The 26,393-nt window shown below is 42.9% G+C and overlaps 1 protein-coding gene across 1 annotated transcript; it reads right to left on the bottom strand.

The window, feature by feature from the left end:
• Positions 1 to 1,059: 1,059 nt before the first annotated feature.
• Positions 1,060 to 25,941, bottom strand: SAP130 (Sin3A associated protein 130). Its single transcript, XM_063132433.1, has 21 exons — positions 25,794 to 25,941; positions 22,785 to 22,902; positions 22,383 to 22,621; positions 18,290 to 18,448; positions 17,955 to 18,066; positions 17,135 to 17,259; positions 16,413 to 16,537; positions 15,659 to 15,809; positions 15,331 to 15,421; positions 14,863 to 14,967; positions 14,142 to 14,283; positions 12,795 to 12,913; positions 11,094 to 11,396; positions 10,234 to 10,408; positions 9,349 to 9,453; positions 7,685 to 8,043; positions 6,559 to 6,807; positions 5,548 to 5,673; positions 4,651 to 4,754; positions 3,442 to 3,555; positions 1,060 to 2,004 (listed from the first exon to the last, which is right to left on the bottom strand). Exons 2-21 carry the CDS (start codon positions 22,894 to 22,896, stop codon positions 1,846 to 1,848), a joined length of 3,174 nt encoding a protein of 1,057 aa, XP_062988503.1. The 5' UTR covers positions 22,897 to 22,902; positions 25,794 to 25,941; the 3' UTR covers positions 1,060 to 1,845.
• Positions 25,942 to 26,393: the final 452 nt, after the last annotated feature.

Raw genomic sequence — 26,393 nt, forward strand, 5'->3', positions numbered from 1 at the left:
TACCCAGGCCTATTGCACCTCACTGTTGACCCCACATGAACTGGGAATATATAATAGACTACCTTATGTTCTCCTGTGACAACACATTGCAAGGGAAAATTGATAATGGACAACAGGACATTCAAGGAAGCTTGTGCACCATATAGAAACCTAGAACAGTTTAAAAGTCTCTGCAGTAGAGCAGTCCCATCAAAGCTAATGGGTTGGCCTGGAAAAAGCATGAATGGAGATTATGCTATCTCATGATGGTACTGTCTCTTTCACAGTGCAACTCAAGCTTGTACTTAACTGTACAAAAGAACCCAACTTAAATGGTAAGGGGAGTTTATTGGGATGTTATCCTACGTAATCCCAACTGAAATAGGAGCTGCATAAAAGGAAATTTCAATAGGGATTAGGTTTGGATCCTGGCTTTCTGTCAATAAGAAAAACAGAACAAAAATGTATCTACTAATCAGAACATAATGGGGCTGTTCACAAAACACGCTAATGCACACTCAGAGGTTGAGTGTGGGTTACTGTTGAAACATGGGTTAGTGTATTGTCTGACCCAGGGCATTTTCTACAAGGTGGCTAGTTAACACTCTGAACAACCCAACAACAAACCATGGGTTCTCAAGGTGGTTTGTTCAAGAAAAATAAGCCACACTGCAGAAAATGTTCTAGGTCCAGATAACACACTAACCAACAGATCAACAACAACAAAAACACAGATCAAAAATAGCCCACTCAACCACTGTGAGGATTAGCATGTTGTATAAACCCAGTCAATTAATTATATATTGTGTATGTTGTTTTAGCACCATAAATATATAGGATGGATTAAGAGAACATATAGCTGCTATTATAGAAATCGAGAAACTTGGGGGGTGGGGGAGAACCTACAAGTTATAACCTTGAAGGATCAAGCATAAAAACATTGATAATACAGACAATCTGTTCTTTTTCTTTTCTTAGTGTCCTGAAGGAAAGCATGTACTTTTGCACAGTATTTTATTTGGTCTTTCTTTGCAGGAACCTTCCTTTGCTATTCCTAACAGTACAAAATTAGACCAACTGTTCTTATAAAAATCCTCCAAATCCTTTATTCATGTTTTAGGATGGTTTATAGCACAATTGTATGTAACACAATGAATAGCATCACATCAGCTACAGCAGGAAGCACTGTGCTGTATGAGTGTATTTTGAAAACGATATCCCGGAGCACCAACATGGGCACACACACACACTTCACAACACTACAAATCACTTTGAAATTTTTTTTTTTAAAAAAACTGACAGCTAGAGACTTGAGAACCACTTAAAGATTCTAAATGTAGCAGAACTTCCAGTGCACTGTCACTGGTTAATGAAGGCTGCTCCAGCCACTGCAAGATCATAAGGAGCAAGTACGGAGAGGGCTCGGTGGAAGTAGTGTCATCTCCAAAAATTTTGAACACTTATGAGAGATAGTTTCAAGATGGGTGGTTCTTGAGGTCTGTTGCAGGAATCCATTGTACAAACCTGTGAAGTTATCTCTAAAACTGTAAGATGGATGGAGGGGGACTGTCTATCACGTCTGCATCAATGGTTCCAATTAGTAGGCACTGGCACATCAAGAGGGCTAAACAAAATGTGACTGAAGAGTTTAAACAGGGACGAGCCTGAGAAAAATCTTTGTTCCTTTGATAGGTCAATAATAATCCCTTAAGGTCACTGGGCTCCACGTATCAATTCGTTGTCCTTCTCTGAAACTCTGCCTTTTTACTCAAATGTAGCTCTCTAAAATAAACCCCAAAATAAAAGAGCCTTAACACTGTTCTGTACAATCGTTTTGGATTCCAGAGTCCTTATATAGCTCTGGCTCTAGACCTTTTCTTTTCTCTTCAATTTGGATACTTTCTTGACAGTTCCGTTCTTGTTGAGAAGTTTCAGAACACGATCTTTGTGATCCAAGACCTTTAGCATAGATTCTCGAGCCTCATTTATTTGATCCATTACAAGTTTACATCTCTGCATATTCCCCTGAAATGCAACACAGCAGTGACATTAAAAAGCTGAACACCTCAAAGACATGCATATCATATTTAATTAATCACCCTTAAAATACCGGACAGCATATGAGCTAAAGAATGTTAAAGTAAATAATCAAGCAGTTATTTTAAAGAGGGTGAACCATTGGATTGTTCTCAAATCTGTTTTCTGGCACAGTTCTTTTCCTCCTCCTGAAAATCAACTAAGAAATTGGACTCTTTACTTAAAACACATTTTATGGGAGACACACAGTGAGCTTTAAAGAGTTAACAACTTTGTTTAGATCCATTCAACTATGGTTTAGTGTTACATGAAAAAGCCTTGAGCTTACATGCCTGCCACCCCCACCATGCCTGCCCAGCATGGCTGCATGGAAAAGATCAGAAATGTTCACTTCTATTTTTTAGCTAAAGGCAGATTAAAGCCATGTTCAAATCTGGGGAAAATGTGGTTAGAATAAACTATGGTTTAGGGAAACAAACAAGTTCAAACTTTAGTTTATGAAGCTGGCTTGTTTCCTTAAGCCATACTTTAGGGTTTTGGCATTAATGCTATGCTGTAGTTAATTTTGCCAGAGAAGGGAGAGGAGACAACACAAGCTCAAAATTCATGCACGTAACAATAAACCATATTTAGTGTTATGTTCAAACCAGATCAAGATAACCACATCAATGCAAAGGTTTTATTCCTGATCAAAAGACAAGATAATGTAACAGTGTAAAAGATTATACACATTTCATAACAGAGTAATTTAAAATATGTCATTGGAGTGGTATCCCTTCGGGGCTTGAAGAAGAGGTAGTTGAAGCTTCTAGATCAGCAACATTAGTTTATGCTTTGTGTTTAGTTATTAAATATTGGGCTTAAGTTTCAATGTGGCATTTAAATACATTTGTAATTATTCGTCTTTTTAAAGGGCTATTTTTTTAAAAGGATACTATTATGAGTGGATATAAAGTTAGGCATGGATGAATCACTCTATATCTGGTCTGTGTGTTTCACAAGTATCCAATCATAACTAAATTTCATCCAGTTTCAACATCAGTCTCCGGGTTTTTTAATGCATAAAATTTTGCCTGTTTTTGTATGCAATTTTCCCCAATATACACATTTTGTATGCAATTTTTGAGCTGACAGCTGAATTGCAAAACTTAGATAAGTGTATGAGTTGAAGGATAACAGTTCTGATCTGCATATTAGTCTGGAAAGTCGGTTCACTTAAGTGCGGACCAAGCAAAATTATCACCTACCCCTAAACCTAAGTATGGTGTGGTTTGTTCAGTTTGGTTCACCATCTTCTTTCCGCTCTTAACAGTTATTTATCCAAATAATTTGAGAACACACACCCTATACCTTAGACTGAAAAAGAAACTGCGGCAAAGGTTAAAAATTCACCAAACCGAAGGAATGAAAAATAAACCCCTTTACCTGTATCAGTTCATTTATTCGATGCAAGTCATCATCAGTGGCTGCCTTTTTCTTGGGAATTATCCCTTCTTGCAGAGAGGTGAGCCGTTCATACACATCATGTTCCAGGTTAGTCTATAAAATATTAGAATTTGGCAAGAATACCCCACATTTTCACTTGGTTTGATACTATGAACTAAAATAATCTACTGAAGTTCCATCTCCTCGTTAATGTTTATAACCTTTCAACAAATTCAATACTATTTCTTTCATTGCTGACAGAACAATTTTCTTTTTCTTGAGGTCACTGCCATATTACGCTTTCTGAAATATGCTTCAAAATGAAGCTGGACCACCCTACTTCCAGATGTGGAAGGATAGATCCTACTCTGTGCTTCCTACAGTGCAGAAGAATCCCACCCCTCCGCACATCTAACCCTTATCCCAAGCCTGTGAAAGCAACATTTTGAATTTTCAATCCTCTTACCATCACCATTTATGCTTGGTTCAAAACTGTGATCCATACTAGCCCCATTCAGAAGACACTTTAAACCATGGCTTTAACCACAGTGACTAAGGCAAAAAGCTTTATTGACCGTGGTTAAAACCATGGTTTAAGGTGTCTTCTGAACACAGCCTGGCTTTCTGGCTTAACCACTGTGGTTAAAGCCGTGGTTTAAGGTGTCGTCTGAACGGGGCCACTGAAGCTTCAGGTTCTTTTCACATACCCAAAGCAGCCCCCAATACTCCCAAATACACAACGTAACCTTCCTTTTCCATCTGACTCCTCTGGGGATATAATGGCTTGAGGAGCTTGGTGCTAGAACACAAAGCACCTACCTCACCCCCACCTGAAATAGAAGCATCCAGGAATGTGGAGCAGTGCTGCCTCCTCAAGTCAGCGGCACCATCCCAGACACTTCTTCAGACCTGTGCACCAGAGGGAGGGATTTGCCAGTTTTGAGCATCTGTGTAAAATGCATCAGCTCTTTATGCCTGGATCAAAACCTCCATCCACACTAGTTCAGGTTCACTCGATACAAATATGCCCCACTGCAATATGACAGCACACATGTGATTCTTGATGAGGTATCTAGTCCCAGAAGTCCGCCAACCTGGTAGTAGCTTTAAAATTATATCTCAGTTTTCAAAAGGCTTGCGGGACTAAGATTTGTCCTGGAGTACTTTCTCCCCCTTTTTATATGAGACCAACAGGACTCCCCCACTTACCAGCTGCAATAACTGTGCTGCACAAAGGTGGACTTTCCACCCTTGTGCACGGCAGGATACACCTTTCTGATTAGCGATCTCTTGTAGCATAGCCTTCTTCTCTTCTAGAAGGGAGAAGCAAATCATGATGCAAAAGAAAAGAAAAATGCACTTTAATCCTCTCTTCACCAGAATAGAACACACAAACTGTCCAATATTCTCTTCAAGGCAGCAGCAGTTATTCATGCACTGGGTATATGAAGCTTGACCACAGATGTTGGTAAAATGCAGGAACAGAGACCCAGAGACAGACGTGCAAAAACCTTAAAGCCAAATTCTGTATCTGAACACATGGGGATGAGGAGAGCAGGAGGGTGGGGAAGAGTTCTTTTTGTTTGGAATCTCTGCATTCAACTGTTGATAAATATATTATTGTCCTGTCATCAGGGTCCATGTGTACACACTGCATGGCAAAAACCAAATTCTGTGATCTGATTATATACTGTGAAGTAAACAAACTTGTGTGCCTTTGGAGCATATTTTTTTCTGTTTCTGCTAGCCGTTGAGAAGGAACAAGTAACTATGTGGACTCTTGAAGCCCCATTTCCTGACCAGTGATGTTTGGTCTATTCTGTTAAGTATAAATGATCCCAATCACCAGGGGTGGGCAACTTCAGAGGGTCCAGAGGCCATTTTTGTCCCCCACCCCGCTATACTCTACAAGGTACCCAGAATATTGGCTTAAGATGAGATTTAGCTTTCAAACAAGCTAAATTTGGCCTGTGTACTGCTCAGTAGTGCTAATACAGCTGGGGGGAGGTTACCTGTTTACAAGTAGGCACCTGGGTGTATTTTTTAAAGTATCGCTACACACTAGTTCATAGACCCCACGCAAACTATAAGGCCAGGAAGACATACCTTTCACCCGGACATCACTGTACCGCTGAAAGTGATGATAGGCAGCTTTCCATGGGTTGCGATAGTGACGAAGCAATGTTATGGGTGGTCTCGGACGTACTGGCACATATCTCACACCTTCTTCATCTAAGGAAGAATTAAGAAAAAGGATCCAAAATTTTAAAAAAATATTTGCATTTTGAACTGGGAAAGGCAAACGTAATCCCATGACAGGATCAACGTATCTTGAACTAGACGTTAACTCAGTCGCAACATTAACTCTTTTCTTCAGTTTAATCTGATGTATAATGGCATAAACACACATGTTGGGATAGCAGAAGTTTAGAATTTTTAGCTGGGAAACGTTGTTTAGCTGCAATGATGTATTTTGGGTACATGGAAGGTGTCAGGATCAGGCATGTTCTCCCTAGTGTGGGGGAAGGGGTTTTAAGCTATCAATCAGAATCAGATTCTGAACCAGAAGAAGCGGGACTAGAAATTTACCAGCCAACACAGGAAGCAGGGGAGGAGATTCTCCCAGACTCTTCAGGAGCCAGGGATGAATCTTCACTGGACTTTATCAGAGAGAATGCTACCAACTCAGAGTCTGTGGGAACTGAGCTTTCCTCAGAGAAGGAAAGGACCTCTGATTTGACCAATCCCAGAGTCCACTACAGGGTCAAGCGGGCGAAGCTCAAAGCAGGTGAGAAGCGATCAGCTTGGCTAGCTTCTCGCCAAAGACTTCTTCAGAAGAATCCTCCCTGAAGCAAAAGTGGCTCAGGGAAAACCTTCCCCTTTTGTTGTTAAAGGACAATTGCCTAGTTTAGTCAGTCAAGTTTTAGCTGAGTGTTTACACTCCCTTCAGGTGCGAAGAGATATTTATTTGCTGAATAAAGTTTTGTGGATTGCTTGGTGGACCTCTTTATTGTCTTGCATCATAGCGGAAGGGTTTGGAATCATGACAGAAGAACATGCTAAGGAGATGACAACCAACCAGGAAATAATACTTTGTTTCAGAAGAGAAATAATCACCTATATATTCTTTTGGAGGTGACTTCCGCTTTTCTGCCTTGATCAGCAAACTTTTGGTAGTGGATTTCTCATCATCAGTGCTATTGGTCTCCATCATATCCCCTTCCTCTGTAGAGATGACATGTTGCTGCTTCCGTGGTTTTTTCCTTGGAGAGGCACCAGGTGGCAAGTCACTTGGGGGCACCGAAAGGTTGTTGGCCAGCAGTGTAAGGGATGGAGAGACAGTGTTTGTAGTCAGTGGAGGAACTGCTGCAAAGGGAAGGTGGGGGAACATGGGTAAGAGATTGGCAGTTAAAATGGACATGGCTCTAGATCCTCCCCCTTCCTCTCCCAGAGTGCAACATAGAGGCCGTACGATTTACCACTTGCTCTACACAGGCAGGTTGCACATTTAGAAAAGGCATCCTTTAGAACTTCTTGTTTCCAGGGGGTCCCTCTCTCAAGGATCTTGAGGCTTTCATGTGTTTGTCTCCCTCCTGATTTTCTTTTCAACCGTTTGTAAGCAGAACTAAGTGAAACAATCTGCCTTTCTCAACTTTGTTTATGGGCAGAGAGGATCAAATTATTGTTTTACTGGGCTTAAGAAAGTTCAGTATGACAACATTTGTGAACCTTTGGGGTAGATCACCATTCCAGTTCCCAAGAAAGTCGACACCTATCCATATTTAGTGCAATAAAACAGTAACTCCGGTAAACTCCTATGGCAATAGTAACATAAGGCAAATTTCCTTTTGAAAAATGACAACTCAATTTAAGAGTGAAATCTTCATTGTAAAATTACACAACTATCCGCCTAGCTTTTACTGCAAAACAGAATTAATCATTAACACTTTGTCTACCCACAAACTTTAACAGCAAGTACATTCTTACAACCACTCCAATCACTTTCCCTATGCAGCCTTTTAATATAATTTTCAGTGATATGCTATCCTATGGCCATGTTAACTGGACTGTGAACCTCAGTACTGAAATCAAATCGAGCATCTGAACAGTTTTAAGGATTCATTTAAGATGAAGCAGGCAACAGTCCTTTTCATTGTCAGATGCTGCTTTGCAGGAAATGCTCAGGCTGGCTCTCGTAACCCATTCAGATCTCTCCCTTGTGACTGCTTAAGCCGAAAGTTACCTGAGACTGGCCGCATTATGTCCATAGGTTCCACTTCCTCTTTTATTTTTATCTCTGGCACAACAGAACCCAATACTGTAGAGAGGACACCACTGATGGTGGATGGAGGTGGAGGAGCCGTCACAATTGTGGCCGAAGCTGGCGGAGGAGCTGGAACGGTTCCTGGAATGGTTGAGAGAGCTGCTGTGGGCTGCAAAGGTGGACTAGCTGCTGTGATGATTGTTGGAATGGCAGATGGTGGCTGCTGAGAAGCAGGGGCTGAGATAGGAGGCTGCTCATTGCTCTGAATGGATACTGCTTCCACAGACACTGTTACAGGAGTGGCCATAGATACATGAATTTCCGGTTTAGGTTTGGCACTACATAAAAACACAAACAAAAAGGTAGAAAGCGCCGTTATTCAAGATCCCACTCCCATCACTTTTATTTATGGAAATGTTTACCCTCCATAAGACTGATTTTGCTTTTTGCTTTCATTGGAAACAGAGCTTATAATTGACATAGTAACATCACAGATGGAGACAGCAGGGTGTGTTTTTCCAGAATTTGACTGGCCATGAGCCTGTCACAAATTGTGGTACACAGTCACCAACTTATATTTTGGTGCCTTTCCCTCACAATCTTGGCAATCCCACATCAAAACATAGAAAGACAGAACAGTGTATAGTTCCAGAGCTAAATCTAATAATCTCTGGGTAATTGCTGCTGAGGCCTAGAAACCAAAGACAAAGTATGTGCATAATATAGTGACCTGAGTAAAAAGTTCAACACTCTTGACACAGCTCCCTTTTCTTTTAAATCTTTGATTCCCAGATGTTCCTGAAGTCCTAATCTTTATTTTCTAACAGGAACTACCAAAGAAAGTTTCACCTTGCCACCAAATTTTGCAACCAGGTGTCAATAAATGAGTATTTCATCAACATCTTGTATACTTTATTACAAAAGCAAATTTGGGTTTTCTAGTTCCTAACTCTGAGGCCATTTAGTGAAGACAGCCCCCCTCTCTGAATCCCATATACAAACAGCAAACTCATTCCTTGAGTAAGGTTATCAGCAGGCTTGATAGAACCCCACATTTTGTAGAAGTACAAAACAACCTTAAGAAAAAGTAAACCAAGAGGCGACCCCGCCTTGCCCCCAAACAGCTCAACAAAGACTGAGCACGCTCAGTAAGCAAGGAACACTGATCGACTGATGGGGAGAAAATTGAGTGGGAGGAGAAACACAGTATCCTGATGTTGGGCTGGAGGCATCATAGAAATAAACACTCTGCTCTGCAACATTTTGTTGCAAGTCCAACTCTTTACATTATATATGGCTTACTACAAAAGTGAGCTACTAGAAAATGTAGCTAACCGGTCACTTTGGGAGACAAGAGGTACCAGTCAGAAAGATCACAACAACCTGGAAAAATACATGATGTGCAAGTGCTTGGGGAAGGTTGTGAAACTTCAGAGATCAGGGATGAAGTTTGCATATCTCAGTAAACATTTATTTGCTAAATTCCCATTTTACCCAGAAGCAAACACGCATCACAGAGATTACTATTTTGCAATGCATAAGCACAGCTAGCAGCTCTTTCAACTTGTCTTTTTCTTTTGTAAAGCTAAAATTCCAACAGCTTTGAATTTTTTTTTATGTATCACTGTATTGTGAAGTCTTACCTGGCTGGTCTTGGTGATCCAGACGCACTCCTCATGGAGCTCTCAACTCGAGTGCCAGCTACCTCAGGTGGCTGAGGGGGAATGAGGCTTTTCCTAACTGCCAACCTGCAAAATAACCATGAAAACACCTGTTACTTACAAGTGTTAAAAGCTGAATCCCAATGGATTAATATTTCCAGTTGTTGTAAATAGAACTAATCCTGATTGACCCAGTTCATTCATAATGGTGGCATGCCGCCACCATTGTAAATATGCAAACTCTGAGTGGAGGTAATTTCATGACGTGCAAACCCAAACACTCTGGGTTAATTGTAGATTAAACAACACACCATTAATCTACAATTAGTCCTTAGGTTAACTGAGGGCTGTTTAACCCATGATTAGCCAATATTGCCTGGGTTTACACATCATGAAATAATGACCAATTGGAGGTTGCATATTCAAAATGGCGGTGGCATATGCTGCGGCAAATCACTGGTTTACGAACCCATGATTTGCTGCCATTATGTGTGAATGGTCCCACTGTATTTCCTTAAAAACAATTAAACTAAGTTGCCTAGGGTGCATAAAACAAAAAGGGTGTTGTATTATTCCTTTCTGCTGCATTTCTAATGCATTTATCCTATATAATCTCCAGCTGTTCATTCACTGTTCTAGGAGAAAGACTGAAAAATACCAGTTTTTAGAAGAAATCTACAGGTGATTTTAAAAAGGCAGCCAAAGAAGAGAAATTGAAGATCATTTAAATGACATGCTTTACTGGTTGAATCATTATATCCATCACACCTAATATAACTGATGACTAGAATGCTGCAAGAACAAGGCTTGTTTCTTGTACCATGATGAGCAGTTCGTAAGTATTACTGAAATTATGATTATACTCACCCATCTGTAGTGGGTTTCTTCCGGAGAATGCTTGGACGAGGGGATGAACCCTGGGCTGGTGTGCTAGAACTGGCACTCTGACTATGGGTTTGCACCACTGTCGTTGAAGCTGGGGCAGTGTTGAATGTATTGCTGATTGGATTGGCCATAATGGTGGCTCCATCTGCCAAGACCACTAGTGAAAAGAAAAACAAATGACCAAAATAGGGACTTAGCAGAAGTGATAAAAGTTAAACCAAAAACTGTTTTTCTCTGCTTCCCCAACAAATTCGATACTGAGTATTTAGAACAACCTACAGCATATATTTACTCAGAAGTAAGTCCAATAGTGCTCAATGGGGCTCTCTCTCAAGTAAGCTGACACAAGAAATCGTAGTTCTAACTTAATCGCCACCACTCACCAACTTGATCACTTATGTTTTTGCTGGAAGATAACAAAAGGCTTTGCCTTATGATACAAGATTTAAAAACATTTACAGAATATATGTTAAAAATGTGTGTGGCCATTACTGTTTGTATTTTCTTTAGACACTGAAACGGCAAGAGCAGAAGTATCACTGATCGCTCAATCTTATACATCTTTCATTAGAAATCCCACCTAGTTCAATAGAAGTTGCATTCAATTAAGTGTGCATTGTATCGCCACTAAAATTTTAATAAAAAAAGGGATATTGCAGGAACTTTTGCCTGCAATGCAAACATTGGGTTGAATCCAATGTCATGCTAGCAAAAGTCCACTAGTGTGATGGGACCGTCTCCCTCTCTCCTCCCCTGTGGGTTTACCTTTTACTGTAAACCATCCAAAGAACCTTAGTTATTGGGTGGTATATAAATATTGTAAATAAAACCAAAGAAAATACCTGATGTCTTGGTTTCAGTTTGTGGCTGCTGAGCACCCAGTGGTGCAGTCTGGAGACCTTGCGTGCCAATTGGTGCCGCTGGATGTAGCCCTTGGGTTCCAATTGGCGCAGACTGCATTCCTTGTGCACTGATGGGGGCTGGCTGTATACCTTGCGCACCAATTGGTGCAGACTGGATGCCCTGGATATGACGGGCGTGAGATGCATCCACTGTCATCAGCTGCATGGGATTAAGATGGACTGTGGAAGCCACTCCGACTCCAGTCTGAGCTGCTATGGCAGAATTGGGGGCCTGAGCTGAAACTAAAACAACAAACTTAATTACTTCCACACAAAACAGACAGTTTAGTATCCTCTGCTGCCATGCAACATTGTTAGGATTTAAAACTCAGTAGTTTATTTGCACATCTATGGTCCTGCTGAAGATGCCAAGAGTTTAAAAGTAAAACTCATAAGCCAAGCTCTTCCAACTTTATTATATTGATAAACTTTTGTTATGACATCCTTCATGAGCATTATTGGTATCACACTGCTGCAAAGAGAGAGAGTTGGATCCAGCAATCATGTGAGTGGAAGTCTGCAATGTGACTTCTGATGGCACAATGAACTTTCCTGTCCCCTCTGCAGCCCCCATGCATGCCACAAGTCAGCTCAAGGGTTTTCCAACCCTCCAAGGAAGATATGGGATAAGTTCATCAGGAAGGGAAAATCCATTTGCTAGTGGTTCCCATTTGCTAGTGATTTTGCTAGCAGATGTCAACCACTGGATCCAACCCATGATCTGCTCCAACACCGCCAACCATGAAGAAAGAATATGGCCAACTCACAGCCCAGGGTTAGCTAGCACAGCTTTTCTGATTAGCTGAAGTGGTTTAGAAGTGATTACTATTGAAAATGATACACCAATACGTTGGAGCAGAGAAATTGAACCTTGCAGCTGTAGAGCAAGTGTAGTACAGTGGTTGAGAACACAGGTCAGCTCATAGTTTGCGCCTCGGACCAGAAACAATTGGCTTGCCTTTGGCAAGCCATTATGGGTTAGTTGAGTTGTAATGCCAAATCTCAATTTCATCCTGGTTTACAATCCTGGCTTGGAAGGCTCGCATAAACCACAACTTGCTAGTTCTTCTGTTAACAGCACATCCAAGTTTCCAACAGAGTGACTTGTTAAAGTAGAGCATGCAAAAGGAAGCAGGAGAGGAAGAGGCATGTGCAAGCACATGACTCGTTCATGTAACACACATCAACCAACCCAATCACACAGCCTCTATGTCCTCTCCGTAATATGGAATTAAGAATGCTGGCCCCTTATACAATCACTGTGAAGATTACTGAATTACTGCATGTGAAAAGGCATTGTAAATGTATTTTTCAGATGGATTATGCATTTTGGATTTTGACGAACTGACTAGCTCTTATACAGTCTGTGTATTCTTCAATTACAAACAGAGAAGCTTGGTTATCAAAACGATTATAACATGATTTCATTATTTGCTTCGTCACTGTGTATAATCAAAGAAAGAAACACTGGCAGTAAGTTCTTTAAAATACTGCATCCAGAGGCTAGCCTTTGCTTGTTGGTTGCAATTTTTTCCACAGTAGTTTGGAAACACATCTTTACCTTCAAATTAATTTGTTTATGCACAAGGCTCATCTATACCACTGTTCTAAAGCTCCTCTGTAAACTTGGTGATATCTTACCAGGATATTGGCGGATAGTGGACACGGAGCTGGTAATAGGTGTGTAAGTGTGGGCAGCCAAGGGGTAAGAAGGTGGATATGTTGGTAAGAAGTACTGGAATTGAACAGGCACCGACTGTCTAGAGGAGTGAAGATCAGTTAAGTGTTAGACACAGTATTATGAAGTTATAGCCACCTAAAGAACTATAGCAGTGATCAAACTATTTTAATAAAAACTACTGTTCTGGTTTGCTAATTTCTTTTTGGATCACCAGATTCTCTTACTTTGGGAGGACTTTTGAAACACTTCTGAAATCAAACTCAATTCCTTCTGCACCCCGACACATCTGGACAGTATAGTCCAACCACAAGAGTAATCACAGGGAGTTAAATCCAATGTTAAGTAAGCAGTTCTGCTTGCACAATGGGAGTTTCCCTTCTCTTCCCCCCTGCATTCCCTAAATTTGCTCTGGTGAGTCTTCCAACCTTCTGAAGTAGATTTGGGGCATGCGCAGGGTGGGTGGGCATATGCAGTGGAGGGGAAATCTCATCCGTCAGCGACCACCACTCTGCTGGCAGAAGGAAACCATTGCATAAAACCATTGCATTGTAAACCGCCCAGAGAGCTTTGGCTGTGGGGCGGTATATAAATGTAATAAAATAAATAAATAAATAAATAAACCTACAGGATGAAGTGGAAGTGTCTCTAGGTTTACACATGCTCCATGCCATTATGACCAGTCCTATCATCCTTGACCATTGGCCATGCTAGGTGGGGCTAATGGGAGTTGTAGTACTATAGAGGGCACCAGGTTTGGGAAGTCTGCACTATGAGATCTGTTAGAACAGCATTTTATTAAAAACCAGGTACTGAACAGTCAATTCTATTGATAACTAGCCCTGAATAGTAATCTTTTCACTGACTGTGGGCACATTTACCCACATAACATGGGCCCATCTACCCACTGAACAGTTCTCTGCTACATAGCAGTGCATCCCCTTTCCCTTCCCTTTGTGATTTCAAGCACAGCTGGATTTCGAATGCAGAAGGAGGTGATATTCAGCATTATTTGCTCACCAGAAGTCCTTCCTTTTCCAGAATTGACACAACTGAATTAAATGGTAGAATTTAAGGCACTCTCTGCCCATAACTCACAGAATAGGAAGTATCAACTGTGCTTAATCACTTAGAAGGCTTTAAGGCCAGAAAGGTTCATATATCCCAAATCACAATCACTTCCCAATAGAAATGTGCAAATGTTTAGTTGCTTTAGATACTCGCCCACTGGAGGATCAAGTTATTTCATTCTGTGTCCTCGCATATAATATACATGCCATATAGGCTATGTAAGAAAATTAATTCAATACCTGTTATCATTTCTAGCTTCCATTGCAACTGGATTTGGAGATGCACGGTGCCCAGATATCGGAATGAGATTACTCCTCTCTGCAGTGTAATCAGACTGGATGCGAGGAGAAGTGTGCGTGATTTGCTGAGGGACCACTTTAGCTGCACAGTGAGAAAAAGACACCCCAGTTATTAAAAAAAATAAAGTCCAGTAAAGCAAACTAGGAAAACAGATACCAATAAATCAGAAGAAGCTAACACCATTTGTATTGTTTTCTCTTACAAAAGCACAATCCACAGTAATTTGGATTTCAAAATTCAGGTATTTTGAATGGGGTGAAAATGTGGTAGATGAAAATATTAAGAGCCATGCTGGATCAGACCAAAGGCCTATCTATTCCAGCATTCTGTTTCCAGTGGCCAACCAGATGCCCATGGGGAGTCCACAGCAGGACATAAATGCAACAGCACCCTCCTGTTCATGGGCCCCACCCACTGGTATACAGAGGGGTACTGCCTCTGACACCGCAGGTAACATATAGCCATCCTGACTAATAGCCACTAATAGTCTTGTCAGCCATTAATCTGTCTAATTCCCCCTTTATAGTTGGCCAAGTTGGTGGCCATCACTAAATAAAACTTCTGGTAGCAACTTCCAATCTATACTATCCCTACTAGAAAATAAAATATCAAATGTTGCAGATCAATTGATAGCACAACTCAGAACCAATACTCTCTCACCAACTGGGATGTTTGAGGTGGTCACAGCAGTTGCATGGGAAGAGTGTGAGGGCATAGTCACGGTGACAATTGTACTTGTAGGCGCTTGAGTGTGAGATACAGAACCTGAAAGGGAGAAAGATGTGTAAACAGTTTAAATTTCTTCAGTATTTTGTGCCTTTAAACTGACAAAAAACTGAAACGTCTATGAAGAGAATTTTTTACCTCACATTACAGAAACAGTTAGGCCCCTAACAAGTTCTCTCTCCCACCCACCCCACCCTCCCCTGTGGTAACTGATCTGGGATCAAGTTTTCCATGTGGGAGTAACCCACTAAAATCACCATGAAATGATTTTATCGTATTGATCTACAGTTATGAAAGGCAAAGAGCTTTTTTTCAATTTAACAAGATATGTCAACCCTAATAACTGGCTTTTGTATTTTTATAGAAAAATAATTTGAAAAATGCTGAGCTGTGGATACTCACCAGCAGTAGTAGCTGAAGGAATGGTATTGGTTGCTAAAATAGGTGCCACAGTTGCTGCTGCCACTGGAGTACCAGTACTAAAAATTGTTTTCTGTAGGAAAAAAAGTTGTATGTCAAGAAACTATTGCTGGTATGTTTCATGCTCATTTAAAAGAAAGGGAAAAAAAGGTATTGCTGCATCAGTTTGAAATGAAATTAATCACCAAACTACTAGTCCAACATGAAACCTTGTTCAAAATTTAAACAGGGCTTTAAAACCACATGCTAGTAAAAGTCAAAGTACAATATGGAAGAAAAAACTGCATGACTCCTGCTCATAATAATTCACCTGAGCCATGGTGTGAAGCTGCTGTTTTTGTGTTCCTATGGCTGGATGGGAAGGTAGAGTAATTCTAGTTGCTGTATCCCGTGGCTGCGCAGGACGCTGAATACTGATAGGTGCAGAAGGTGGGTGCTGCTGAATCGACAATGTTGGCCGACTGGAAAAGAAAATCTAAAGTTATTTTTCTGAAAGTACTTAAGAGTCAGTGAATTCCTAAACAACAGAAGAGACAAGACAATGTATTTTAGCATGGCCTTCTTGATGTGAATTAAGAGTGCAATCCTATGGGGATGGCCGTAAGCCTCCAAACTCGGAGGTTTACGGCCAACCAATGCATAGCAGGGACTCAATTTTCGCCTCTGACCTCCCCCCATGTGGCACTTCCAACACGATGGGCTTTTTCGCCCATCTAGCTGAAGCGTTGGGGAGGGGGAGGGAAAGAGTTTGTGGAGACTGGAGGATTCCTCATAAGCCGGCCTCCTTGGTCCCCTCCCCTCTGAGGTTGCATTTGCATGGAAGGCTGCATAGTTGATACGTATAATGCTTCAAGCAAGCAACTGTCTAGGAAGGAAGTTTGAAGCAGCCTCCATAAAGTGGCCATATTGTACAAAGTGGTCCTCAGTTACATTACCCACGTATACATTTGTATACTTGAAGGCTGCAGTCTAAACACACTTACTAGGGACATATATAGGATTGCATTGATAGTGAGCATAAATGGGTATTTGACCTCTCCAAGCCCATACTCAGTAGTTATTACCTGAGGGTAGCATCCGTAGCATGTGTCGTTGTCGTAGTAATAACAGGTGACTGAGCCCTGGTGGCTGAAACGGTCGCTACCACAGCAGGAGGGATGGTACTTGACGTTGTCACAGTAGGCCGGGACTGTGCAAGTAAGGAAAAAAAGAGTAACTTATCTGCCATAGTTACAAATTGGTTGTCATCCTTAGGGCTTTCGGCCAATTGAAGTTTTTGGTTTTGTTTAAAGAGTTAACTGCCTGAATTTTAACAGACTAATGGATAAAAAAAGTACTTATTGCACATATAAAAGGGGCCTCTTTAAGGTGCTTAAAGTGTGAAATAATTTATGACTGCCAGCAGTTTCTTCCAAGCAATACATAGATCATTTCTATGAAGAAGAAGATTCCGAAAAAAATCATGCAAGATGAAAATAAAACTAAATTACATGCAAATAAACCTAAAAACAATCAACCTAGATAGAAACAGGGTTTTTTTTAAAAATGGAATCGTTGAAGGTTGCTCTTAGGCTAATCTTATTACAGTTTATTCCCTTTGTGGTATCTCCAGAACTAGGTCCACAATGCTGAGGACTATGATCCACAACAACCAGCTCCCAGATCTCCTAGTTCATGTAACTATGCAATAACCATCGGATTTTTTTTTAGGTTCTCTCACTGAAAGGGCCGGAACACTGTTCAAACAACAATAGCTGAGCTACAAAACAGCATGGCTGCCACCTGCCTGGATAGGTTGATGGATGATGTGCTGAACTGCTGGTTGCGCTGTTGCTGCATTTGGCAACTGTGAAGCTGGCCTGAGAACCGTTGTTACTTTAGAACTGGACATCACAGCAGCAGCTGCTGCACCTGAAGAAAAAGTCATGTGCATGTAAACCAAGATCAACACTTAGATGTTCCACTTTTGGTCAGAGTGGCTGCAGTGGTTACTTCAGACAGGAAACACAGCAAAGAATTAGAAAGAGAGCTATTATTAGTGCTAACTAAACCCAGCTGCTTACATGAAAGAAAAGATCAAGTGGTAACATCAAGCGGGGCTGATGCAGACATAATGCGTTCAGGGTGCAATCCTATGCATGTTTAGACAGAAAAAAGTCCTACAACTACCAGCATGCCCCAGCTAGCAGGGGAATCTGGTAGTTAGTAGTGGTGATGCCCTCCGAGGGTTTTCCTAAGCCCTGCTCGGAGCCTAAGCCCTGCTCCCTAAAGGAACTCCAAGAGGTGGCATGGGCCAGACTGGTGGACCACGCCAGTCGGATTAGGTCCACAGGCCAGAAGTTCTGCACTCTGCCTTAAGAATATATTATGGTGCACTGATCCTAAAAAATACCTCTATGCTTTATGAGTCTAAGCCAAGCTGCACCCAGACATTTTCCCAAGACAACTCAGCTAAAAATACGAGGAGCTACTTTAGATTCCAGTCCAGTCTTCTCTAGATTCTTTGCTGCAGGAAGCGGCATCTATATTAATCATAGTCTAAAATCTGCCCAGAATCAATTACCACAGAATCATTCCTCCCAAGGAAGTATCATTATGTGTAGTACCTCGAGGCAAATGAGAGGCTCCAATGTGTAATGGTGGCCCAGGAGCACTACTTCGGATGATTGACATCTGAACATTGGTGGTCATGATATGGTGCACATTGCTAGGATGTCCCTGCAGGCAAGAAAGATGACATCAGGGGTCTTTTCTAGAGGTAATCCCTAGGAAACGTTTCTACACAACCACTATGTTTGAAGGTAGACATGAAGGTACAGGTTCATTGTGCATTATTACCATAGGGCATACAAATTAAGACTATGAGCCATTCAAAGATAGAATGGCTCATAGTCATTCCTTAATGAATAAACATTTTACTGTAACAGAAGAAAATGACAACCTGTTGTCCACTGATCGTTGCTACAGGAATAGCAGAGGCTTGTGGGATGCTGCTCTCCATGGTTACAGTAACCTGCCCAGGGACTTTGGTGGGACCAGACAGAGTAGAGGGTGGAGCTGGTGCAATAGGACGGCTAGGGATGGTGGGCTTCAGGGGAGGCTGCAAAGAACATACACATAGAATTTACAATTTGTGGCAAAGAAATAAATACAAACAATGCAAATATGCACCAGTGCTCTTAACTTAAGGGGGGAACTATCTGTAAATAACCTCACTGGTAATTATTATCCGGGTAATTAAAATAGTTTGCATTTTTCAGTAAATATGGTTCTTTCTAAGAGGAACACTTCAAAAGAACCTTTGTAAAACAACAGTGCCTTCTTGTATACATAGAATAACTAGCAGAAAGGACTTTAATATTGGGGAGGACTACCCGAGTTACCATAGAAGTAACAGTATAGACCAGCCTTCCCCAGCCTGGTGCCTTCCAGATGTTTTGGGACTACAACTCCCAAGATTCTTGACCACTGACTATACTGACTGGGGCTGATAGGAGGTGAAGTCCAAATCATTAGGATGGCATCAAGTTGGAGATCAGTACAGACATACGAACCCTGGCATCAGCTTCTTTGAAACCTTTTTGGTTTTATGCCACAAGTATTTATATTGCAATCTCAGTATCTCGCTTAACTAAATTTTGGTTGAGGAACTGGTAAGATCATATAACTCCGCTTCGATTGCCCTGGAACAGGGACAGTCAAATAACTAAGCCTGTGGGACTGGACCCTCTCCAAGCTAAGCTGCTTAGGGCCAGATTCTGGATGACTGTGACTTCATTGCCAGCCACAGAGTACAGGGGAGGAGGATGCAAGGGCAGAGGTGCCTTTGCTACCTCTTCCAACTAGCTTTACAGCACAATCCCATACATGAGCCTTACTCCCAAGTTAACTTTCCATCATCATCCTTTGGCAGTTCCTATGCATGCTGGATGCATAAGAAGATGACACAAAGGCAGAACAAGAAGCTGAAGCCCTTCCATCCATGTGTCATTCTCCCCCTGCCCTCCTGTATTCCAAGTCGAGCAGAGCAACCAAAACCCAGCATGGCAATAGGCTGAAAACAACCTTCTAAATATCTACAAAAGTTATTGGCCCAGAATTCCCCCCCACAAATCTACCTACAGAATACCTACGTCTCCAGCCTAACCTCCTCCCCCTAGAAAAGAATATGCCGTTCCAGTTTATAAAAACGTCCCTGCCTGGAAGGGATTCTTAATCACTTTCGGCGACTAGTTATTTACAGTAGTATTTGCAGAGGCTGGACAAAGTTGTATGCCTGCTGCTGCTGCTGCTGCTGTGGGCTACATATTAGCCGCCCGTGCCCTAAGAGTCTTTAGAAGTCTATACGTGACCTACTGATCTCTCCTTTTAGAGATTTTGTACCCCTTGTGGTTGTGGGAAGAATCCAGAAAGCATGGCCACTGTATACCATAATCAATATTGCCCAAATGTAATTACAATGTAGTATGAAGGAGCTCTTGCAGCTACCCTGTCACTACTGCCACCCCCAACATCCATCTGTAAGGTAAGTATGGCCCAGAGAAAGGAATAGATGTTTTTGTATTACAGGTAGGGAATGGTTATTGGGAGCTGCACAATGGAGTAAGAGAAGCAAAGATAGAGGATGAATAGAAAAAGGTTGGGAATATCCAACATACAAAAATCATCAGAAAGTTTAATTAGAAACTGAATCCAGGAAGAGGATTGTACAAGTGTAGCAGGGACAGAGGCAGAAGCACCCTCTCCTGATATGGACGAGAAGGTACGTTTCAGAACTATAGTGTGTGCTTGAAACTAGGAACAAAAGAAATATGTTAGTGAGAAAGAAATTTAACATTTCCTTTTTTCGAGTGGGCAATTTGTGGTCCTCCATATGTTTTCGCCTTCAATTCAATCCATCAGCTCTAGCCAGTATGCCCAATGGGGAGGGCTTTTAGTTGTATGCTAAAACATCTGGAAGACCACAAGTTGCCCACTACTGACTTCCCATATTTACTAAAAATAATTTTTATCTCATGCTTCCTCCCTAAGATCAGAGTCGCATACACTACAGTTTATAACATAACAATAACAAACAGTAAAAGTCACAGCAGTCAAAATATCTAGGAGGCCTTAAAAGCCTGATAAAAAGAAACATGTAACTGTCCTCCTAAATGCAAGCAGGGGAGAGATCTCCAGAGGCAGGGGTCTGCCACAGAAAAGACTTTCTTGCATGTTGTCCCCTTATAAATACTTCGGCAGACAGCAAGACGTGCAAGATCTCTGTTCTCAGGTAGGATTATATGGAGGAAGGAGGTCCTTCAGGTAACCTGATGCCAAGCCATTTCGGGCTTTATAGGTCAAAGACAGCACCCTGAATTGCACATAGAAACTAATAGGCAGTCAAACGAGAGAAGATCATAGAATCATAGAATAGTAGAGTTGGAAGGGGCCTATAAGGCCATTGAGTCCAACATGAGCCCTATATCCTGCCCCCAACAGAAGCTTGGCTGTAGCATTCTGAATGAACTGGAGCTTCCAAATGGTCTTCAAAAGCAGTCCCATACAGAGTGCAATACAATAATAAAGACAAGAGAGATTACTAAAAGCATGGTTCACCACAGCCAGATCGGAGGGTTCCAGAAAGAGACATAGCTGGCCCACCAATCTTATCCTAGCCACAGATGAGGGTTGAAAATCCAGGTCTAAGGCCAGTTCCAACAGGAAAACCAAATTGCAAACCTGAGTTTTCAGAAGGAGGGCAACCCCTTTCATCACTGGTTGAACATCCAAATTGAAACCCTTTCTACTGATCAGAAGAACCTCTTTCTTGCCCGGTTTAGGACAGTCTTCTTGGGATTGTTAGAAAGAAAGGGATATTGCTGAGTGCCTACTAATGATAATGTACCCCAAAACTCTGAACAACCCTTCCAGTAGTTTCATGTAGATGGTAAAAAGCATGGGGAAAATAGGATTGTGAGGAGATCCACAAGCCAAATGCTACAGGGTTAAACTGAAGTCCCCCAGCACCACCTTCTAGAAATGTCCCTCCAAGGAAGACTGGAATGAGCACAAAACAGCACTTCCAGTGCCCAACCCAGAGAGATAACATGGTCAAACATCACTGAGAGGTGAGCAGACCTTCCGCTTAATTCTCAATGGAGGTTGTCTACCAAGTCAACCAAGACCGGTCCAGTCCCATGACCAGACTGGAAGGCAGAATGGAATGGGATTAATTTCATCTAGGAAAACCTGGAGTTGAGATGCCGCCACCACTCAGTCTACTACCTTTCCCTCAAGAGGAATATTTGAGACTGCCAATAACTATTTAGCATTGTTGGGCCTTGTGAGGGCTTTTTAAAAAATGCTCTTACCACCACCTCCTTGAGTCCCAATGGTATCATGCCTGGCTGAAGAGAGACATGAGCCACAACACTAACTCACTCAGCCAGTCCCCTCTAGCACCATAGGTGGTGGTCCTCAGAAAAACCTATCCACATTCTCAAGAAACACAAACTGAAAAGAAGCCATCAAAACATGGCAACATGTGTGCTGAAGACACCAAGTCAAAAGAAACAATACAGTTGAATTCATCCACAAAGAGTCTTGCAAACAAGTCACACCGGCTGTTGAGTGATCACGTGTACCTGATGAATTACCTCCAGGGAGACCTTTGGCCACCCAAAACAGTTCTGCTGGATGACTCTGCACAGATGCAATGGTGTTGGAGAAGAATGTTTACAGATGGATTTAGGGGTACACAGAATAGGTGGGCCATTAGACATTTTGACTGAATATTTATACTAGTCCCTTCTGTTCCTCAGGCTGCTTTCATTGGTAAAAGAATAAAAAGAATGCCAGTAAGTGTATTCAGTCTTCTCTGTCCCAAAGACTCAAGGATATGTGACAATACCTGAACAATTAAATGCTGAAATGAAGAGAAAGCCGCATTTAAACTAGAATCTAGTTCAAGCGAATTTCACTATTGCTGATTGCATTCAACAAGTCTTAGTAACTCCGTTTGTTTTCCAGTATGGAATGTGAGTCATCGTTACCTTCATAAGTCCTTCAGAAAAAGAAAGTGGCACTGCTGGAGCCAGATGTGCTGGAGGAGCTGCCACTGTAACCGGCACACCAGACTGCACTGTATGGTGCTGAGTCAACATCTGCACTTGTGGATATGGCCGAACTACCACCGTTTCCTGCTTCTCTTCACGAGACTGCAGAGAGCCCCCAGGGACCACATGATCTCTAGGAGTAACTTCCAATTCTCGGCTAGGTTCATCACTCACTACTGAAGAGAGGAAAAGGTATGAATTTTGTTTTGGGGGGGGGGGAAGCAAGAAATGGATAAGACATGTAAATATATTACTCAATTACAATGGGACTTACCTCCAGGTAACTATTGTTAGGACTTGAGCCATGGGAGAACAATCCCAAACTAGTAGTTGCCTTACCTGTAGTTGTTGGGTTTATCAGTCCGGTAGATCCACTGGTGGAGATTGGAGGAGGAGCTGGTCCGAGACTTGTGGGAGGCGCTCCAGAGCGGGGAAACTGTTGAGAACTCATGTCCACCTGTGGAGCATACACAGAATTATAAATAAAATCATATGGCCACATTCTCATTAGTGAAGAAACTCACCCAGTTAATTTGTTCTACAAATTTGTCTGGCCCAGCCCCGGCATAAACGCGGCTTGCAACTTTCTCAATTTGGGCCTTGATAACTTATATGCAAATCGCTCCTTCACCAAAATTCTAACTATAATCCTGCAATATGAACAGTTTGACCAAGTTCAATAACACTTTTAAGGAAATAAGAATCCACTCCTATATGCACTTATTTTTAAGTAAATCCCACTGAATTCAATGGGGCTTACTTCTGAGTAGACATGCATAGGATTGCACTGTAAGTGTATAAATGTAGCAGCATCTAAAAACCAAAATAGTGACATGGGTTCAGGAGACAACTGCCATGTGCAAATAAAAAGGAAGCTGCATGTGGGCCTGAAACAAATCTAACATTTACAGCACTATTTTATGATGTTTACTCAGAAATAAAGCCCCACTGTATTCAATAAGGTTTACTCCTCGGTAAATATGCAGAGGATTGCAGCCTTAAAACTGCTTAGAGTTAGATTTCTCTACTATAATATGGACAATTGTATTTAACATATGCAACCAGTATTCGCAATAGTAATAAAAAGCAAATGCTAACAAAGTACTTCGTAGAAGTCTTTTAAGTATGGGCGAAAGATCAAATAAACACACTGCATAATTAACGCATGGAGGTCAGAGATTATAGATGTAACGATCTTTTGTAGATATCTGTAATACTGTTTAGCTGTGCCAGTATTCCTGCCCTTCTGCTGCTCCACCCAACCCCTCATCTATTTTGGCATCCTCATTTGCCTGAGGGCCACTTCAAATAAAAAAAACAAAAAGAGGAGGGATATTTCCTAGAAAGAATGCAAAAGCGGGAATGTGTAAAATTCTGATTGGTCTCTTTTCCTGGTAGTTTAATTTGACTAAAAAGGGTTAAGCCCACTGATAGTTCTTCCTAGAAAGGCCTATAGGAACAAATATTGGCTGGCTTAACCCTTATAAAACAAATTCAAGCCCTACCAAGAAGAGGGAGCAATTAGAATTTTACCTAACCTGTTTTCCTGTCAGGAGTGGAATTTGCTTGCTGCAAAAATCAAGGCAGCAAGTCCATGCTTGATGGATGACTGGATAAATTTGGGGTGATTTGATTCAAAATTGATCTCTAATAACTATTAATTTTGGGGAGTAAACTACAGAAATAGGATCTGAACCTACCTAAGCAATGCACAAATGACTTATACTTCCCTTTAATCCTTTGGACAGCCATTCTACAAGGCTTCACAAGCTGCTCTACTGTGCTCCTAAAGCAGCACCTATTATTAGGAAAGTAAGGCGCAGCTCTACTTTACATAGTCATAGTCAATTTACTTGTATCCTTCATTTCCCCAAAATATACCGTGCTCATGTCACTTGAAGGCCTTCAAATACCCTTAAAACAGAAAATTGTTTGCATGGATCCAGGCCTGTTTAGGCGTTTGGTTCTCATGCATGGGAGTGGTGGTAAAGCAGCCTTCTTACCTGACCCTACACCTTGCCCTCCCCTCTTTCCTCAGCCTGAACAAGCCACGTGTGCAGAAGCTGGGAGCACTTAATAACAGCACTGATGGCTTCTGCTGCACTAGGACTAAAGCTGCAGTCTTGTGCTCATGCACCTGGGATAAAGCTCTACTGACTAGCCATGCCCTGGACTAGACTACATAACGGGATGTCAGGGGTTGGGTCCTAGCTTCAGTGAAAGGGCACAGTTGCTGCATAGGATGCCGATCTTCCTTTTGACATTTGTGGCAAATTGAACGCTTGTCTGTCAGTAGACAGCAATCCCATAAACCTAGGCAAACAATTACATACATGTCATGTCCATCATGCAATCAGTCCCACTGCATCCGATGCATCTGTTGCCAATAACATCAAGCCCGCTTTACAACACTGCGATATAAACTAACTTCAACTTCGATGCATTTTTCTTTCATCCCCGATTCGCAGACTAGTTTTCTCCCGCCCACTAGGCAGCAGAATGCCGGCAGCGTGGGGCTCAAAGCGCCCGCACACGCACCGAGCGCAGCCTCGGGGCCCCCACCCCACCCCGGGAGCAAAGAACCCGCGGCTGCAGGATCAGCTCCCTGCGTAACCTCTCATCGGAGATACCTCTGCCCTCGTTATGCCGCGCAAACCGAAGCCCCTTCCCCGCCACTGCTCTAGGGGCGAAAGCTTCGTGGGGAGGCCGGCCCAGCCCCGGCATAAACGCGGCTCGCAACTTTTGCTTCCCGGGCCAGCTGCGATCGGGCGAACTCAACTGCGGGATCCCGACAGGGGAAGCGGCTTCGCGCGGCAGCGCCAAGCACCAGGCGGCCAAGGAGCGGTGACAGAGATCGGGCAGGGGCGTCTCCCGAGGCTCCTCCCCTTTTCGCCTGCTGCGGGAGGAGTCCGCCCCTTGGCATAGGCAGTGTAAGGCCAGCCTCCTCTCTCAGCAGCCAATGGGAAGCGCGCTTCTGCCCACGGCGGACCAATCCGATGCAGAGCAGAGCACAGCCAGCCAGCCAATGGAGAAGAACGCGCAGGCGACGCCTGACGACCAATAGGGAAACAGGTAATGGTTAATCAGTGGTAGCTAGGGGCGGCCTCCCTCACCTCCCCGATCACTATGTGAAACAGACGCGCGGAGCCAGGGACCCGGATGTTCGGAGGGCATAAAAAGGCTGCGGCAGCCGACACCACCGATACCCTCCGCAGCCGTCGCAAGCAAAGAGCGCGAGCTCGTCCCGACCTGGCCAGTCTCTGCGGACGCTTGGCTATAAGGCGCGCTCCGCCTCCGCGGTCTGCCGCTGCTAGGACCGGCCCTGCCCTCCTCCCCGCGCAGAGGTACCTGCAGCCGAGGGTGCGGCGGAGTCGCTCCGAAAAGCCCCCAGAGCCACTTCTTGCGCTGACACTGAGGGGGCACAATCGGGAGTGTTGCTTCCGCTGCCGCAGCAAACCACCCCTCCCCCCTTCAGACTGATTGGGTCTCGCCTGGCCCGGCCCACTGTGGGGCGACTTTCTCCTCGCTGTGCGCAGCCATTGGTTCAGGCGGCCGTTGCGAAGAGATCCCTGGGAGTTGTAGTACTGGCGCCCAGCGTCGCCGGAGGCTGTTGTCGCGAGAGGTTAGGAGTCCGAGGAGGGACGCGATTGGCCGTCCGCGAGAAGGAGGGGCGCTCCCTTGTCCCCTCCGCCCACCAAGCTTCGGATTGGTGGGCTTTGCTTGGAGCGCTTGAGTCGGTGGCTTTAGCATGGGGAACCGGGCTCCCTAGGTTTGGGTGCCAGGGCGGGGAGCTCGGTTCCCCGTGCCCAATGCTTTCTCTTTTCCGAACTCCAATTAAGAAAATCTGGAGGACAGTCATGTCTTGGAGCCTGCAGAGCTCCCGTTCTTCGAAGCAGGGCTAGGGGTGGTAGCGGTGGCCTTTCCTTTGTGAAGGAGAAGCGGGTTGGG

Source organism: Elgaria multicarinata, chromosome 8, assembly GCF_023053635.1.
Source record: "Elgaria multicarinata webbii isolate HBS135686 ecotype San Diego chromosome 8, rElgMul1.1.pri, whole genome shotgun sequence".
In the NCBI taxonomy this organism is placed as follows: Eukaryota; Metazoa; Chordata; class Lepidosauria; order Squamata; family Anguidae; genus Elgaria; species Elgaria multicarinata.

What these genes read in the sequence shown, in the direction of transcription:
- SAP130 (XM_063132433.1), bottom strand. Translation starts at nt 22,896, where the DNA reads ATGAGTTCTCAACAGTTTCCCCGCTCTGGAGCGCCTCCCACAAGTCTC. An exon ending in TCATCCATCAACCTATCCAG is followed by an intron (nt 16,538 to 17,134) that starts GCAGGTGGCAGC and finishes TTACTTGCACAG; the next exon opens with TCCCGGCCTACTGTGACAAC. An exon ending in CACCTCAAACATCCCAGTTG is followed by an intron (nt 14,284 to 14,862) that starts GTGAGAGAGTAT and finishes CTCACTGTGCAG; the next exon opens with CTAAAGTGGTCCCTCAGCAA.